The 19218-nt window shown below is 40.1% G+C and overlaps 1 protein-coding gene and 2 long non-coding RNA genes across 5 annotated transcripts in view; 2 read left to right on the forward strand and 1 right to left on the reverse strand.

Annotated features, from left to right (window-relative positions):
* LOC129633323 (uncharacterized) overlaps positions 1–1754 on the reverse strand; it is a 16241-nt gene extending 14487 nt beyond the window's left edge. The window contains exon 1 of one of the 2 annotated variants that reach the window (XR_008705026.1): positions 1620–1754. This is a non-coding gene — a long non-coding RNA (uncharacterized LOC129633323). Of the gene's footprint in view, positions 1–735; positions 871–1619 lie in introns of those variants that run through there. The other variant, XR_008705025.1, reaches the window with a different exon arrangement.
* Positions 1–19218, forward strand: part of PDE4D (phosphodiesterase 4D) — an 849844-nt gene that overhangs the window by 623843 nt on the left and 206783 nt on the right. For both annotated transcript variants that reach the window (XM_055555248.1, XM_055555247.1), the window contains exon 5: positions 294–343. In XM_055555248.1, the coding sequence (XP_055411223.1) occupies positions 294–343 (50 nt within the window). The remainder of the gene's footprint in view (positions 1–293; positions 344–19218) is intronic.
* LOC129633329 (uncharacterized) lies at positions 1146–18891 on the forward strand. Its single transcript, XR_008705031.1, has 2 exons — positions 1146–2523; positions 4800–18891. It is a non-coding gene; the product is annotated as an uncharacterized LOC129633329 (long non-coding RNA).

Here is a 19218-nt window from a genome sequence, read left to right on the forward strand (position 1 = left end):
AGTCAATAAAGACTTCCTCTTCTCTCATGTCTCTGTGACCTTTACATCAGCTTTATTTACCCCAAAGTCTATCACAACGAGATTTAGCTTTTTTTTTTTTTTTTTTTGATCTGAACTATAGTACAAAGGGTGCATAGGAATTTGACTGACTAGCATGAAAAAAATCTTCATTTGCTTATCCTAACTTAAAAATAATCCTTACATTTAAATGGTGTATTTGAAATGACTCAGAGAGTCCCGAAACCAACAAAATATCACATATTTACGGCTCTGTGTTTTTCTCTCTTTGTCAGAAGATCACCCATGTGCAACCAACCATCCATCAATAAAGCCACCCTAACAGGTAAGAAAGATCTGGGAGATTATTCTTTTCACGTCTAGGAAAAAAGCATATTTTCCAAGATTCCACCTAATTATTATAGTACCAGTTTTTTCTGCAGTTTTAAAGTATTTAAGAAATTAATCCTTTCCTCTTTATCATCTCATTTCTCTCATTGATGTCACAAGCTGTCCATTTTAAGCTGTTGGTAAAACTTAACTAATGTGCCTTTTTTAAAAAAAAACAAAAACAATTAAATTTGTACTCCTACTCAGTTGAGCGTTGCTCATTCATATCTTGAGAGGTAGCATTACCTTAAAAGTGTTGAACATGTTGTTTCTGAGCTTGTGTTATCATCATTTTGTTAATATATGCTAGTTTGGTTTAATGAAAGTCAGAACATAAATAAAAGTTACCTTCTTGTTTAATCAATACCCCAATTGTGTGTAGGAAGGAACGCCATTCCAATACTCCCACTTTCGGCCCATAGAGTTGAGATTAAATTCAATTTGGGAGAGGAGAGAAGAAGTAATTATATAATAGCTGAAAGTTCAATGAGATCAAAAGAACAGATGTTTGGGGAAGAGAAGTGGATGGAAGGGTGAAGGGTGTAAAGGGCAGAAGAATAAAATTACTCCAATTCCTTTTAGTCTATTTTAGACATGGGGCTTGACCTCAGCTGATCCAAAAACAGAGCAAATGATCTCATTTTGCTGAACCTGAAACCACATTTGAACTCATTTAATCATTTCTTGAAACTCCAATTGATTCATTAAAATAATTGCCTGGAGAAGAAAACCTATGTTTTCTAAAATTATTACCAGAAGACAATTAACATATTCTCCAAACTAGACCCACACTTCACTTGATTCAAGTGTCTTCCTTGGACTCCAGCTCATAATATGCAGAGGAGCTCATTATTACGTTATTAGTGACTGTACTTTGCTTGAAAGTGAACTTCATCATGTCCAATCAGGACCTTTCAATTGGGCTCATTTGTGATCACCACATCAAAGTGATTCTGGAATAGTTGTTAATGTTGGTCTTTCCTGAATGTCTTTCAAATAGACTTGCGTTCCATTGACTATTACATTATTGGTTTTCTTTACCATGTTTATCTTTCAAGATCTTATTGGTGATGATTTTCAGCTGGCATTTCATAGTCTGTCTGGTTTACCTGTTTTCTTCTTGCCATTGGTCAAGAGATGAACAATAATTGAAATTCCTATACATTAAAGTAAGTTCTTTGAGTAAGAAATGTCTTCTTCAGAGACCACAATATAAGAGAGCCCAAACGTACCTGGCGCGTCTAATGAGAGACACCACATGGAACCTGGTTCCCAGCCTTGCTCCCAGCACTAGACCTGAGCCCCCTTCACCTTGGCAATAAGCGAGACAGCTGACATCGCAGTTTGTACGGGACTCAGTGCTGTTTTGGTCCCTGAAAGCTCCTGTAGCTTGAGGTTCCATATGAGCCAGCTCCACAGAGCTTCCTCCCAGAACAGCAGCTGCAGGTACCAGTGGAAGCTACTGTGTCCACCAAGAGCTGGGGGTTGCTGCATGGCCGGGGCAGCTGACTGACCATCATGGCAGGCATCTGGCACTGATTAAAGAAAGAGTAGTCCACTCAGGAGGCACAGAAGCGGTTTTAAATACATGTGGGAGGCCCCACAGAAGCTCCCAAATGTTTTCACTTAGTGCTAAAGCCAGGAGCAATACCGGGGGAATGGTGGGTCATGGACATCTGGGTGTCAAGGTTAATGTGGCCTCATTTGTACCCACATGATCTTGACCTGGGGCTGTGGGCTACAGAAATATCTACGAAAGGAGACTAATTAACTGTCATTAAGTATTAACTGTCATTAAGTGCTTCATGCAGCTGTATTCATCACAAAGCACAACAGGAAATGAACTGGCTAGCAAACGGTAGACTTTTTCCTTGCCCAAGCATGGCAAACAGGTGGAAAAGTTGAATGAGGGAGTTGGGGAATGAAGGCAACAGCAAGGGACGTTCTCCTCTCTGAGCTCATTCTGAGAACGTGGGCCCTTAAAAACATAAATCGTGAGGCTTCTCTAGAAGACAAGACATAGCGGGAAGGTGTGCTTGTGAATTTCCTCCCTCGGTGGCATGGGACCTGACTCCAAGTTCACTCCCTGGCCGGGGTGAAGGAGAGCGTTAAACAGTCAGTGTGGCAATCTTGAAGGTGAGCTTGGCCTTCTTAGAAATTATTCATGGGTTCTAGAGGAACAGTGTAGTACTCTATGCAGTTAAGTTCATGGTTGATCCAAAAGGCCATGTTGGTGCACAGAACCCCTGCAGAGCACCTCCATAGAACATTACTGATGGGGCACTCTTGGAATTGTGTGTGATTTCATAGGGGAGAAAGGTGCTTCTCTGCATGTCCAGAATCCAAGTCATATTCTATCATGATAGCTGTGTGGCCCTGGGCAGGTTACGTACCCTTTTTCTGCCTGTTTTCCCATTTACAAAACAATGATTGTATTTTATATAGCTGTTGCTAAATAAATGATTTCATGTGTGCAATGCTCTCAGCATAGAATAAGCACTCAATACATCATTTTCCTTTCTTGTTTTTATTTGGTTTTTGTGTCTAGCATTCATTCTGTATGAACTAGGGGAGATGGAAAGAAAATTAAGTCTCCATAAATCAACTTCTTGAGCTTTAAAAAAGTTTTCACTCGCTCTATATCACATTGTGCCTTCTAGAACTTTCTCACATAGAACTAAAAACACTCCTTTCCGCCTTGGAGGTTATTCCATTTTACATGAGTTAAAGTTGGAAGAGTTTGATTTTATATCATTAGGGATGAAGCGTGTTAGTTGCCAGATTTTAATGCTCTCCATAATAGGTAAATACATAGCTCTACATCAGTGTAACAATGGAAAAAAGAAAAAAAAAACAGCTTCCAAATGTTCATTTAGAAAAGAGCCTTCCTACTGAAGAGCTATTTGTTCTTTAGTGTGGTATAACAGAAAGATGGCATGTGGCTTTCTGGGCCTGAGTGCAAACCTTGTCTCTCTCTTTAGTTTTATTCCTTCGTTGGAAGAATGGAGATAGGAGTTCCTAATTCTTGGTGCTGTTACAGGAATCCAAGGAGATAAGTTAGATGAGGAACAGAAGCCTGTCATGAGTGATTCACAAAGTTTTCTTCCTACATCTCTACACTGTGTCTGACCTTTTTTTTGACCCTAAAAAAAGCTAAAATTAGCTTTGATCCTAAAGCTAATTTTAAAACTGGTAGTGTAGAGAAGAAGGACAGTGGTGATGTATCAGCTTTACTTGTGTGTTTAATTTGTGGTTTTGTTTGCAAACAGTAGTGATAGCACATCTTTAGGAATCCCTGTACTTAATGCAGGGCTCCCAGGTGTCTTGGTGGTCAAGAATCTGTCTGCAGTGCAGGAGACCCAAGTTTGATCCCTGGGTTAGGAAGATGCCTTGGAGGGAGGAAATGGCAACCCACTCCAGTATTCTTGCCTGGAAAATCCCATGGACAGAGGAACCTGGTGGGCTACAGTCCATAGGGTTGCAAAAAGTAGGACATGACTGAGTGACAGACACACATACACATACTTAGTGCAAGGCTCAAGTGCGTGGGTCCTTAGCAGTGAATAGCAGAACTAGAGTGTGCTGAAACATGAGAGGGCAGCAGAGAGTCAGAGTTGCCAAGCTATACCTGCATGGTGACATTGAGCCCTGGTTTTGGTATAGAGCCTTGTGTTTGGGGACACGGTTAGTTCTTTTGAGCATTTCATTTTCAAACAAAGCTAACTCAAGAAAAATGTTCTGTGGCCATCTCCTGAGACCCTGTCACATCTTGACAATATCACTTTACAGTATTTGTAATTTCCATATTTTCTGTCCCTTTGTTAGTCACTCAGTTGTGTCAGACTTTGCAACTCCATGGCCTGTAGCCCACCAGGCTCCTCTGTCCATGGAATTCTCCAGGCAAGAATACTGGAGTGGGGTTGCCCTGCCTGCATCCAGGGGATCTTCCTGAGGGATCTAACCTGGGTCGCCTGCATTGCACGCAGATTCTTTACCTTCTGAGCCACCAGGGAAGCTTTTTTAGTCATATTTAAATTGAGGATCTTCATGGTGAGAATGTAACTGAGAGAAAATGCATTTAAAGTTCTCTATTTTAAAAATGAGAAAATTGAGTCCTAGTGAGAAAAAAAAAATGCTACTTAGAGGCAGAACTGAGAATAAATGCAAGACCCCTTTTTCCAAAGTTATACCCTTATAAAATTATCAGTGAAATCAGGGTAGCCTTCTGACCCCACCATGAAGTGTATGTTTTGGAGAAAGTAAAAGAAATCTTAAAGGATATTGATTTCTGGGTAATAGATAATTATTGTTTTGTTTTGTTTTGTTTTGTATATGGACTCAAAAAATTATACTGTCCTGATTTCTCACTGAACAGGTCTTTATATTTAGAGCTATTTTTGTTATTTCTACAGATTATATCCTAGAGACCTTCAAATAAAGGTTGGCTGACTAAGGAGAAAATACAAGTTCTTCTATCGAAGCAATAAAACTAGTACAATTACCTACCATTTACCTGTAGAGGGAGACACATAATTCAGGGACAAGCATAAAATAAAACAAAAGTAGTTTTAGTCCAAAATTTTGGTATATCTCCACTCATATTTTTCACCCTGAATATCCATAACTCCTTTTTTAAAAGTGCATTTTTAATAGAATTTAATCAGTTGTTAAGCAGAGAATTTAAAAAGTAAATTTTCAAAATATACTAGTCAAAACACAATGAAAAGAAACTTAATTTTGTTTGTTTAGAGTTCTTCTAAAGCACAAAGCATTTTCTAAAATCTATTGATGAAAAAAAAAAACTGAAACAATTTTTGGGGAACAATTTAACTGGAACAATTATTTTGCTATTATCTGGACTGATCATTTAACACTTTGTGCTGGCTAAAGAAAGAAAACTAAACGCTTTTATGGACAGTACTAGTGACTTATATGTAGGTTTGCCTTTTAAATCCCTGTGTGTATATAATAAAAACAACTAGTGTATGTGATGTGAAAAAGATACATCTGTATCTTTTTACATTATAAGCCTGCTAAGTCACTTCCGTTGTATCCGACTCTTTGTGACCCCATGGACTATAGCCCCCTAAGGTCCTCTCTCTGTGGGATTCTCCAGGCAAGAATACTGGAGTGGGTTGCCATGCCTTCCTCCAAGGGATCTTCCTGACCCAGGGATAGAACCTGTGTCTCTTATCTGCATTGGCAGTGGGGGTGGGGGAGGGGGGTTCTTGACCACGAGTGCCACTGTGTGTGTATATAAAATAGATAGCAGTTGGAAGTAGGAGCCTCTAAAGAAGGGGAAAGAGACCTTGGTGAGAGAGAGATATAGGGCCTGAGGGGACACTGAACTAAAAAACGTGCCTTTAGACAGAATGGGTGGGGGCATGAAGACCCAGCTGTTGCCATGGAAGTCTCACCCTCCTCATCAGCCCCTGGCAGGAACTGGCTTCATCATGCAGCTCTTTTTTCCCTTTCTTTTAATAAGAGCAAAGATAGTGGCAACACTTTACTGATTACAGAGAACGAGGCACAGTAAGCTTTCTTGGGAATGTGATTGAGGGATGCTGAGAACACATTATGTTTAATAGCTTTAATAAAAAATTAATAAAGATTGTGTATGTGAGTGTTAGCCATTGGTTTTGGGGGGCGGGAGGTTTTTGCTAGTTTTACTTTTATATTTGATGCATCTTATGAGTGTGGAATATTCTAAATTTTTGAGCCGGAGGAGTTTACTTTTACAAAAATCCCCACATTAAAAAGACCTTTCCAGGAAAAACACTGAACTAAAAGATTTACTTAAAGTGCATGGAGTATGACTACTTATTCCTTAAATTTATGATCTTTTAGAGGAGCCAAAGTCTGTTTCCTTCCTTAAAGCTAACTTGTTTTGCCTTCTTATGCTTTCATTTAGATAAGTAGAGCTATCTCTACTAATTTGTAAAAAGACCAGGTATGACAATCACTTTTTAGTTAGAAATTGATTTAAGTTAAATTTGGTTTTCTAACAGAAAACCAGTGAAAATGGGAAAATATAATTTAATCATATCTCTATCGACTAAATATCTGCTCTGGATATTTTGTTATAATTTTAACTGAAACAATTAAATGAAATTGCATATTCATTGAGTCAGAACAGCAAAAAGATTATGAGTGAAACCATACAGGTTGAAAATCCAGCTTTCTTCTTACTGTGTTATCTTGGTCAGCTTACTTAAATTCTCAAAGTTTTCATTTCCTTATCAGTAAATTCTAAGTCAGTGACTAGCATAGTGGTTGGTACCCAGAATGTACTCAACAAATACAGACTATCATTATTGCTTTAATTTATTATTATTATTTCATCAACACATATTTTCTGTGCACCTTATATGTGGCATGCAATGAGGTAGGTGTTGGAAATAAAAAGAGTAAAATGTGACTACTGGCTTCCCAGAAGTCACATGGGGCACAGAAAAGGAACTATGAATAATTAAGTACAAGCTAAGTGCCGCCACTGAAGCAAGTTCACATACCTCTATGTATTTGAAGGAGAGGGCAAGTGACTCTACCTGGGGGAAACTCCCTGCTGAACTTTGAAGAATGTGGAGTTCTCCAAATTCTGGGTGATGGTGAAGGACAGGGAAGCCTGGCGTGCTGCAGTCCATGGGCTTGCTGAGAGTCAGGCACGACTTAACAACTGAACAACAACAACCTCATGCCAAAGGATCAACAACAGTGAGATATGGAAGCATGGAGTGCTGGTCCAGCTCAGGAGACTGGGGACAGTAAGGAACAAAAAGAGCTGAGAGTGAATGAGAGCAACAGCACATGAGTCTGCAGGAGTAGATTTAGGCAGCAGCATGAAGAGCCTCGGAAGTCAGTGGAAGTAACAGTGGACTCTACTTTATGAGCAATGGCAAGTCAGCAGTCGTTTCTAAGTGCAGGACCAAGTATATATGTTAGAATGACAGTGTTGGAAGCTGCAGAGAAAACAGATTGGAAGGAAGACAGACAAGAGGCAGCCTCATACTTACCCGACAGCCGTTCCAGACCAAGTGCACGTTGAAGATCATGTGGGTCCAAACTGGGGTGGGTGTGCTGGGGATGGAGAGGGGGAGATGGATTCACAGCTCTTCGCAGAGATTTGAGAAGTCTTGGTGTTTGATTAGATTGAGGAGTGAGAGAAAAGAGAAAAATGAAGGCATACACACAGGGATTCACCACACCATTGTGCGTTTGTATAAGAGATTGAAAACAGCCCAAGTGCTCAGCAATATGTGAGTTCTATTTCGGTGGTAAAAGTTCTATAATAAAAAATGTTACATGACTTCTTTATGAGAAAAAATTAATAATGTAGAAAAATGCACTTAAAGAATATATGTTAAATTGCTAAGTGAGCAGTAGGCACCCATTTCATCCTTTTTAATTATGTATGTTGGGTTTAGTTTAAGATATTTTTGCATGTTGACTAGTAACTAGCAAAGGCGGATAGCAGTACCGCTGTATATAGAATCTGGTGACAGACTTGTAAGTATGTCTCAGATCACGGGCTTGTGTTTGCCTGCCCTTGATAGAAAAAGTACAAATGAGACACTGCCAAATGTTCTTTCAATATTATTGTGCCACTCACTGTATATTCAAATAATAATATCCCTCAGATAGGGCAGCCCTCTGCCTGGTGGTGGTTGAGCCTACGACAAGACAATTCTGTTATTCTCCAGTTGATCAGAAAAGCTACCATGAAAATAGAAGAGTTGAAGTCACCAACGTCCCCTTCAGCCTGTATCCCTTCCTCACCACCCTGAGTTAGAAAAGCACAGTCCTTCCCAAACCTGCCTGATCTAAGGAACCCCTAAGGGATCTGTAAAAATAAATGCAAAAAGACAAGTTCCAGGACAGTCCAGAACAGAATCTTTGGGGTAAGGCTTGGGATCTAAATTCAAGTGCCCCAAGTGAACAAATCAGCCACATTTGGGAGAATAATCGGATACTGAATGCAGTAGGAGAGTACTGCTCTGAACAGTGTTGCCATTGAGTTGCGGGAAAGTTGTTGGAAAATCATTGACTCTCTGGAAACTGTGGACGGTGATACGCCCATCCCCATCCAACAGACAGTGCAGCCTCAGATAAACAAGATAATATGCGTGAGGTGCTTTGTGATCGGCAGAAGGAAATACAAGGTGACATTATTATCTGTGCCATCCTCCTCAGCATGGTCGTCATCATCTGGGCCATCACCCCTGATATCTCTCCAAGTGTATACAGATTTTAATTAGGCCAGCTTGTCCCTCTCCTTGAAGAAAATGAAGTATCATGTCCGTGTTTGTGTACCAGGGTGGGAGTGAGTTTGGGAAATGTTTTGTTTAGTTACTGTATTCTTTTCTTCTCAGACACTGTATGCAGTCTCCTTTAAAAAAAAAAAAAGAAAAAAAATGAAAGAACAGCAAAACTGCATTCTTAAGTCACTCCCTTTATACACAAAGGGCTTCCCACCCATGTATGCCTTAAAGCGTGTTCCCTTAGGCACGCTTAGAAATAAAAGACTGTGGTGGGGCAAAACAATGAAAATTCCTTTGGGTCTAATTTCCCACGTTTTTCTAATTAAGTGTTACACGGAATTATTTAACTCTATGAATAAATGAGGATTTCACTCCGAGCATTCTTTCTTTCACTATTCAGAAAAAATTTTTAATTGGATCTATTAATACTAACATTAATAAAAATTAACATTTTCTGATATGTGATATGTATTAAAGACTCCACATGCATAATCTATTTTAAATCTTACGATAATTCAATAGATAGCTTCAAATGACAGTTCAGTTCAGTTCAGTTCAGTCGCTTAGTCGTGTCTGACTCTTTGCGACCCCACAAGGTGTAAGTTAAGTCTGGGGCTTCCCAGGTAGCTCAGTGTTTGTAAGGAGTTCTCCTGCCAATGCAGGAGCCGCAGGAGATGCGGGTTCAATGCCTGAGTTGGGAAGCTCCCCTGGAGTAGGAAATGGCAACTCACTTCAATATTCTTGCCTGGGAAATCCCATGAACAGAGGAGCCTGGTGGGCTACAGTCCATGGGGTCCCAAAGAGTCAGAGTCAGACAGGACTTAGCAACTGAGCAGGCATACACAGATTGTCTGACTCAAAGGCAGACCCTAAAGCCTTCCCTCCCTTAAAATGTATTGATCCATGCACAGAAACACAATCTGCTGTCATCTTCTCCCCAAAGTAATTCTTCTCTTCTTTCTTTTTTTTTTTAAAGAAGAGAGAGTAGAAAAGGATCCTATGTTGTGTCTTACTGAATCTGTATGAATGGAGGGTAGGACGGAGGAGAGATTAGGTCTGTGGATACAGAACAACCCTTTGCTGCTGCTGCTGCTGCTAAGTCACTTCAGTCGTGTCCGACTCTGTGCGACCCCATAGACGGCAGCCCACCAGGCTCCCCCGTCCATGGGATTTTCCAGGCAAGAGTACTGGAGTGGGGTGCCGTTGTCTTCTCCAGAACAACCCTTTAGGAAACCCTGAAAGGTCAGTTAAGAGCTAAGGAAAAGATTCCTTCTTGTGAAGTAGAACTCCTCAAGTTTTCTTCAGTCCCCACAGTTCTCTTCCTGACTCCTCTGAAGTGCCTGTTGTCACAACACCCCGGGAAGGTGCATCAACAAGGAGAGAACCCCTCGGTGTGTGTGAGCAGTGAGGTAGATGGAGGATGTCTGCGATTTCAGGATAGGGCAGTGCTCGAGCCTCTGCGCTCACCTTGCTTCTCAGACCCACTCACTGTTAACGCTTGAGATGACATGTTCCACCGTAAGGTAATATTCATCTTCTCTTTGTGTGTAGACTCAAAGTAAGCTCTTCACCTCCATTATCATTTTCTTGAGTCCCTTTCTAGCCATGACATTCCCTAGATCTCTGTGTCCCAAAGGCAATTCCTCTAGGTATTTCTGATGTCTGCATATCCAATGCTTTTTTAGTGTGCCCTCTTCCTTTTTGTGGTTCTTTTTTGGCATTGTTGGTGCTCTAAAAGTATTTCTAATTGTGTTCAGTGTGTCTGGCGAAACAAATGGGTGCTCACGTCTTCCCCGCTTCCCTCCCCTCCCCGCCCCGGGTATGTTTCTGATATTTGCATATTGCTCACTGAATTGTCCACCTGCAGAACTTCATTAATGGATCTGCTCCTTCACTCATCTGTTCACCTGGATGTGAAGAACTGTGCTTGGTCTCTCAGGACCCAGTTAAGCATAAAATACCTCCACTGAAATTTATGACCATTTTCCTAGAGTTTTGTGGAATTTTAAAAAGGTAAAATGTGTTCTATGGAATGACAGAGGGAGTTAAGTAAATAGAAAACCAGAGGGTTTGTAAATAAGTGGAAGGATGGGTGGATAAGGAAAAGAGGGAAAAAGGGAGGGAAGAGGAAGTGGGTCCGGCTGAGATCCTTTGTTGAGAGAGCCAGGAAGCTGTCTACTCTGTGATTTAGCTTAGAGACTGGAAAAGGTCTAGAGAACTACTTGAGGAACTTAGGGAAAATTTAACAACACCACACAAGCGAGTTAGAGGAATGAGAGGGTAAAAGAAAGATTTTCCGAATCACCAGGGAAGAAAATAACAAAGAACAGGTTGGGGAATGGAGACCTCAGTTGAGGAAGAGGTGAGCATCTCTAAGATGTGTCTTGGGTCACTGTGCACAGACTGTGCTCTTTAATTACAAATGTTTATGTAGTTAGAAATAGATCTAGGTTTTCTCTTCCAAGAGGTTTTTATTTTGAAAACAAAATCAAAGTGCTGTGTTTTGTTTGCTTCTTTGATGTGCAATTCAGAACCTGCATAGAGGAAGAAGAGCAGGGCTCTGAAGTTGAGAGATCTGAGTTTCATTGCTGTCTCTCCTGCTTACCCACCTTGTGACCTTAGAAGAGTTATTCAAATGTCCTAAGTCTTTCTGTTAAATGTATTGAATAACAACAATAGTGATAGTAATATTGCATTTATGATTTTGAAACGTATACAAGATAATGCATGTAAACATTGTGTCAGACTGTCTAGTTGTATTATTCATGTTGATCCTCAAAGTGGTCATCTTTGCACACTGTGTATGTTTTTTGCCCTGCTGCCATTGATAAAAGCATTTGGGGAATGGCTTTGGAGACATTTTATGGGCCATACAAGAAAAAAGCTGTCTGCTTGGTTTACTGTCATGCTTCACTAATGACCAAAAATATTAATTCCAATATGATTACCAACCTTAGTCACCAAATAAGATATCAGATTAGCCTGGATGAAGCTAATTCTAAAAAGGTAGCCACTCCAAGGGGTAAGACAATATTGAAGCATTAGAGAGAAGTATTATAATATGGACTCTGAAGGTAATGCCAAGACAGAGTGTCCTAGAATTGTTAAGAGTGATGGCAATATATGAAGTATGTGTATATATATAGGGAGTTGACAATGGTCTCATCTCTAGGGGTTCTTTTTTATTCTTCAGCCACGCCTCATAGGGTCTGTGTTTCTTTAGATCCTCACAGCCAGGGTCCATTCCTGGAAGCTGCTGAAGGTGCCAGAGATAGAGGAGAGGGCCGGTGTGTCTCAGCCCACTGGCTGGGGAGGGCTCATCCCTCATCATTTCCACAAAAAGGGCAGCAGAGGAAATGCACATGGCATTTCTCACTGCCTCTGTTCAGTTATTACCAGGCACCTACAGAGCTTCAGCATCCTGTTCTTTGAGGATTCCATACAATCCTCTCCTAAGCTGGCTTATAACTTCCTCTTCTATGATCTTGTATCAGTAGCGATCCTCTGGTTGCAAGATAAAAACCAATTCTGCTCACTTAATAAGCCAAGTGTGATTTAGTAGAAGAATATTAGGAGAATCCCCAGTTCCCTGAGAACTGGTGGGGAGGCTAAAGGATCAGGGTTGAAGGAATCAGAACACCTAAATCTCATGGCAGGGTCAATCAGGTGAGATCCCTGAAACAGTTTTTAGTCCCTTTGTTATTCTGTTTTAGAGCCAAATTCCAGTGAGTGAGTCCAGTGGGTATGATTTGGGTCTTGGGCTTTGGCTCAAGGAAAACGGGGCATTGGGCTGTTTCACAGGTCAGGTAGTAAAATGCAGGGCCGAGAGCCTAAGTGATGGGGTGAGATTACGTGGATTCACGTTCTACTTCTGCCACCTGCGCATGTTTCTCCTGAAACAAATCATTTAACCTCCCAAAGCCTCAAGTTCCTTGTTTTTGAAGCGGGGAGAATAAATAGTAATTATCTCCGAGGGAGTTTGTGAGATGATATTTAAGAAGAACTAAGCACGAGGCATGGCACATTGTGAGCACTTGATCCTTGTGGTCTGTTTGATAATTAGGGTTATGAGATAGAAATGCCAAGTAATTTCTGAGAGAAATTAGGGTACAGTTAGAAAGGGGAAATAAGTGCTGGCAGGTTAAAAATAATTATTGATTATAGCGGGATAAGAGGGTTGGCCTCAGCACACTGTTTATTTGGTTAACATATTTCTCAGTAACCTGCTCTTTATGATATTAAGATTCTTAGGGATGCGAGATGGTACTTGTTTGTTAGCATATCCTTAGGAACACAGTTCCTCTGAAGGTACAGAATGATGTGACTTCTTGATCATTTGATCCATATCCATTTATTGATGCCCCTTTATACTTAGATCTAGACAGGGGCCATGGTCTGCGGCTTCTGGTTTACTTACAAGTATAGGAATCAAAGGGAAGAATAATTTGCATTCCTATGATCTTTGTTTAATAGTCCTCTAAATGGAGTGCTGTCTACCCAGTCATTGCCTAATTAGGTTTACTTTAAGGGATACAGGATTATAGCGAGAGGATTATTTTTTAAGCCTCTCCACTTTCTGAGAACAACATGTAAGTAGGTCCCAGTATATGAATGACTTGGGATTCTAAATCCATCTGATGTTTCATTGTTTGAACTTTAGAAAAAAAAATACACACACAGTGGCATTCACCAAAGCCCTTTAGAACTAACCTATGTATCTCCTTTTCGAGAAAGTAAGGTTTCCCAAGGAAAGAGAATCTGAAGGAGAATTTGAGGACCCAATAAAAGGGCTTTCCAGGTGGAGAAGGCAATGGCACCCCACTCCAGTACTCTTGCCTGGAAAATCCCATGGACGGAGGAGCCTGGTAGGCTGCAGTCCATGGGGTCGTGAAGAGTCGGACACGACTGAACGACTTCACTTTCAGTTTTCACTTTAATGCATTGGAGAAGGAGATAGCAACCTACTCCAGTATTCTTGCCTGGAGGATCCCAGGGACGAGGGAGCCTGGTGGGCTGCCATCTATGGGGACGCACAGAGTCGAACACGACTGAAGCGACTTAGCAGCAGCAGCAGCAGGTGATGCTAGTGTTAAAGAACCCACCTGCCAGTGCAGGAGACATAAGAAAAGTGGGTTTGATCCCTGGGTCAGGAAGATCCCCTGAGGGAAGGCATAGCAACCCACTCCAGCATTCTTGCCTGGAGAATCCCATGGACAGAGGAGCTTGGTGGGCCCCAGTCCATAGGGTTACAGAGTCAGACTAGACAGAAGTAACTTATCAGGCACACAAAAAAAGGCATTTAGGTTCATCAGTGGGATGGGATGGAAAACCAGTGGGAGGTCACTGTAGAACACTGCATGGCCTAGCCTACCCATTTGGAAAGTCAGAATCATTTTGAGAAGGAGGGCCCAAGCCCAGGTTTGGGGGTGCTAGGTAGAGTCACACACCATGACAGAACCAGTCAGGTCACATCTCACTGCCCCACAGCTGCTGCATCCAGAGCCACGGAAGCGCTGACCTGTGACCACCACGCCCCCCGCCTCACACTCTGACTTAGCTTCTGAAGCCACTGGCCTGCAGCAGCCCCTGGCCCCTCTCTATCCTCTCAGCCCCGACCCCTGTCTGCAGTACCTGCATCTCACCCACGACTAGTCATGCCTTCCTCCCCACACCTTCTCCAGCATCAGGCCTTCCCCAGACTGACTGACTCTGGCCTCTCCACTAATGTCACCATGCCTTGTCACCCAGTACAAGAAAGACATGATAGAACTGAACCTGGAAGTATAGCCACCCTGAATGTTAGTTTTTTACAAAGGTATATATATCTTTTTCCAGGGGAGTAGCTAGGCATTGTAAGAGGACAGACTTTGGATTCCTTAAATCAATACAGAAGAGGGTTCTAGCTATGCCACTCCGTAGCCATGGGGCAAGTTATACTCTAAGCCTCAATTTTTTTTTTCATTTTTATTTTTTTAAATTATGAAAGTATGTTAACACATTTACAGGAGACTTGGTAAATACAGAACAGAGTTACGTATCATTGCACTATATATTGCAGTTATTTTTTTTAAGTAGATAAATTAAGATTTTTAGTTGGAGTTTCAATATCAAACTCTTAAAAATTAACAGAATAAATATACAGAGAAGTAGCAACTTAGCAGCAGCAGCAGCAGAAGGATATAGTAGACTTGAAAAGTACTATGAACCAATTCAACATAATTAAGATACATACAATTGTCGTACAACACTAGGATACAAATTCTCTATTTCCATAGACCGTAAACTAGGAGATGCTGAAACATATTCAGGGACATAAGACCGGGTGCAAAAATTTCATTTTTTGTGATTTCTAAAGATACTAAAATCATAAAGTCTGTTCTCTTATCACTGTGGAATTGTGCTAGAGATTAATATCAAAAGATATTTGAAAATGCATGCATGAGTGTTTGCTAAGTCACTTAAGTCACGTCTGACTTTGCAACCCTGTGGACTGTAGCCTGCCAGGCTCCTCTGTTGGTGTAATGTGACATTTACCAAGAGAGGTCTTTGACTTACCATTGAAACCTTCAGTAAAGTTAGAAGACTGAAAAAACACAGAGGGTGATTGCAGAGAAGAAAGCATTAAAAAGAGAAATTAATGTCAAAGATGCTTTAAAAATCCCACGTATTTCAAAATTAAATGTCCACTTTTTAAATGATGGGTGTATCTAAGAAGCCGTAACAAGGTAAATTAGTAAATATTTGTAATAGAATGAAGATGAAAAGAGAATTTACCCAAATTTGTTGCATGCAGCCAGGCTGCTCAATATGATTAAATTACAATGCAGAGTCTCTTAAGCCTCAACTTTCTAATCTATAGAATGTAGGTAGTAACAGACCTACCTCTGAGGGCTATGATAAGCATTAAATGAGATGAATAAACATCAAGCCTAGTATCTGACACATGGTAGAAAGTAGAAGTGAAATGCTAGTTCTTGAATAAACTTTTTTTTCCTCTCGAGTGTATTGTGATTCTTCCATCAGTGAGTGTGAGAAGCAGATGAATCCTCTTTAGAACGGGATGTCTGACACACAAAAAAGGAATGAGAAAACAACTGAATTTCTTAAAAGTGTTTTCCTATACTAACTTGTCTTCTATGGTCTATTTGTAAGAAACCAGCTATGCCTGCAAAAATGTCTGCCTGTCTCCATAGCCAGTTCTTTTCTACATGTTTGAATTCCTAATTGTGCACACAGTCTTAGTCACTATGTTTTCATGTGCAGGCAATTAAGACTCATTTAACAGCCTTCCCTCTGGAAGGTTTTGTTCTCCATCTGCCACAAATCAGATTCCTTAAGAACATGTTTGATTTTGAAACAATGTGAAAGTACTGTTCATTTTGTTCAAATTGCATTTATGTACCATTTTTGAAAGTGAGGTAAATGGATAGCCACAAAAAGCTCAGCAGCTGGTCAAAACAAGACTTCAAAGAAATCATTGAAATGGGGCAGAATTAAAGAAAAAAAAAAACTATTATAATATGCTAGGACAAAACCAAATAAAAACTGTAGTCTGATAGACATTCCTCAGACATATTTCGCTCATAACAAATATTTATTTTACAACAGATTTAAAATACAGGAAAATGGGAACACACCCCAGTTCCCACTCTGAATCTTGGGAGTCTTGAACTCACAGTAATGAATGTGATGGAAAAGGGTAGAAGAAGCCAGTAAAGAGGCAAACAGGAAAAGATTAGGTTTGTCTTTTTTTTTTTTTTTTTTTTTTTTGAGAAACATGGTACAAAATTACACATTTCAGTAATATTAACCAGAAGAATCAGATTTATATCTATGTTGCTGTACATCTGAAATGAATACAATATTGTAGATCAACTATACTTCATTTTTTTAAAAAAATCAGAGAAGTAATTTCTCTCTCACCACAAGTGAGTTCCATTTTTATTAATTTGTTTAATAGGCTTCTTTAGTTTAGAGCATCAAATAGAAGCTAATTTGTTCTTGTTCAATTGATCAGTCGTGTCTAACTCTTTGCAACCCTATGGACTGCAGGACTCCAGGCTTTCCTATCCTTCACCATCTCCCTAGTGCTGGGTCAAATTAAAGTTGAAAAAGAAAAAAAAAAAAAAATTATTAGGTTCTGAACACAAATATGTGTCTGTGAATTGGTAACAAAAGTTTGAGTGAGAAAAGGATTAGATTTTCTAGAAGAGTCTCAAAATTAAATATCACCATTTGGAGACAGTTTGTAGAAAATAGTTTTCTCTACTTATATTTCCCATTGTTTGAGGACTTGAAACAAATAACCAACAGAGTTAATACAGTCAATCCCTATTTCTATATCAGTTGGATATTTTGTCCATCAGCTTTCTAAAAGGCTTTAAGAGCTGAATTGTTTTGATACCGTTCAATGAAAGGTTCTGTAAAAGTTCAAAGTTTTGTCGTTATTTCGGGTTCACACCTGTCTGTTTAAAATGCCTTTTGTGCAAAATGGAGCCCAATCTGCTTTAAAATCAGACAAACGTGACAGATCCCCTGAGGTGCTTCCTCACAAAGTAAAAGTAAAGCTAGAGGGCCACTCCCACCTACCATCTTTGTGTCTGTCTGCTCAAGCATCTAATGGCATCTAAAAGAAGAGCCGCGCAAACAGGAGTGGCTCATTGCTAGAGACCCAAAGCAAGATACAGGTCTTCTGGAAGAAAGGCACCTAAGAATTCTCAAGTAGTTGATAAATAAATAGAGAAAGTGAAAATGGAGGCGGCCATACTTTTCATAAACAATGAATATTTATTAAAAGGTAGGTATCTTAAGAGCAGCTAAGCTCAGAGATCACAGACAACTGATGTCTGCCATAAAAAGAGTTAGTTCCACTGTAATTAAGAGTCAAATGAATGGTATGCCAAGCCTTTAGGATAGTGGTTCACAAACTTGTCTGTTCATTAGAATCACTTGGGAATCTTTTAAAAGTTCCAGAAAGTGAAGGAGGAAAATATCAAGGGTTTGGAGACCAGTGGAGGACAAAAGCAGTGTTCAGGAATAAAGTCCAGTAATGGCCCTGCCCGAGCATAGTGTATGGGTATCAGGAATATAAAGGATGAGATAATTGTAAAAGATGAAAGAAGGACCCATGTGAAGGATTTAGTAACTACCAATTGTATGATTTTATTGAGTGGATATAAAATGGTTTTGAAATGTATGAAGGCTTATAATCCCTGATATTATAAGATATATGGATTATATATAGGATAAAGGTCAGTATAGTCAAAGATATGGTTTTTCTAGTAGTCATGTACAGACATGAAAGTTGGACCATAAAGAAGGCTGAGTGCTGAAGAATTGATGCTTTCGAATTGTGGTGCTGTAGAAAACTCTTCAAGAGTCCCTTGGACTGCAAAGAGTCAATCCGAAAGGAAATCAATCCTGGATGTTCATTAGAAAGGCTGATGCTGAAGCTCCAATACTTTGGCCACCTGACGCGAAGAGCTGACTCTTTGGAAAAGACCCTGATGCTCAGAAAGATTGAGAGCAGGAAGAGAAGAGGGCGACAGGATGAGATGGTTGGATAGCATAGCTGACTCAATGGACATGAGTTTGCACAAACCCCGGGAGATATTGAAGGACAGGGAAGCCTGGTGTGCTGCAGTCCATGGAGTTGCATAGAGTCAGGCACAACTAAACAACAGCAGCAAATATAGGATAAAAATAGGTTGATACTTGATTTCCAATGTAGAATTGAAGGCTGATTTATCTCAGTGCCTAGATTACCTACATTTCATTTAGAAGAAAATGTTCCATATGTCAAATATTCTAGAAAACCAAGGACCATAACCTTATTTTAACTATTTGAAGTGAAAATCTTTGAAAGGTGTTATGCTCATTCTTAATCCCTTAAAGGCATGAACTGAATCATTAAGTCATTAAATCATTTTTCGTGGCTCTGGTCATCACTATGCAGATCTTTTATATGTATCATTCTTAGATGCTCTTAATGATGTGTGGACTTTTTATTCCAAACTTTACTGCACTTTAAATTTTCATCTGCTGATCCCAGTGGTCTCTTCTTGTTGATACTGAACCTGGCCCTAGTGGCATTTTAATCTGACCTGCTGCTCCTTTATCCTTAGCAAATTGGGTTACCAAGCCATTGCATTGAGCCTAAAATAAGAGCAAATTAACTCAGAATAAAAATGGGGTTTTGAGGCAATTCATTTTTGAGGAAAGGCTTGGTGGCTCATACAGTAAAGAATGTGTCTGCAATGTAGGAGACCTGGGTTCAATCCCTGGGTTGGGAAGATCCCCTGGAGGAGGAAATGGCTACCCATTCCAGTGTTCTTGCGGCAGAGTCCCATAGACAGAGGAGCCTGGTAGGCTACAGACCATGGGGTCAAAAAGGGTCAGACACGACTGACTTTTACTTTACTTTAGGACATTTAATGTGTATAACAAGTATGTCTTTAAATTCATTGAATGAGTATTCTGGAGTTCTTTTCATCTACCTAACTGGTGTTGAATAGTATGAATTTCTGGTTAATTAATCTCTGGATAAGTTGTTACTATACTACTAGAGCTAATA

This window comes from Bubalus kerabau, chromosome 18, assembly GCF_029407905.1.
Source record: "Bubalus kerabau isolate K-KA32 ecotype Philippines breed swamp buffalo chromosome 18, PCC_UOA_SB_1v2, whole genome shotgun sequence".
In the NCBI taxonomy this organism is placed as follows: domain Eukaryota; kingdom Metazoa; phylum Chordata; class Mammalia; order Artiodactyla; family Bovidae; genus Bubalus; species Bubalus kerabau.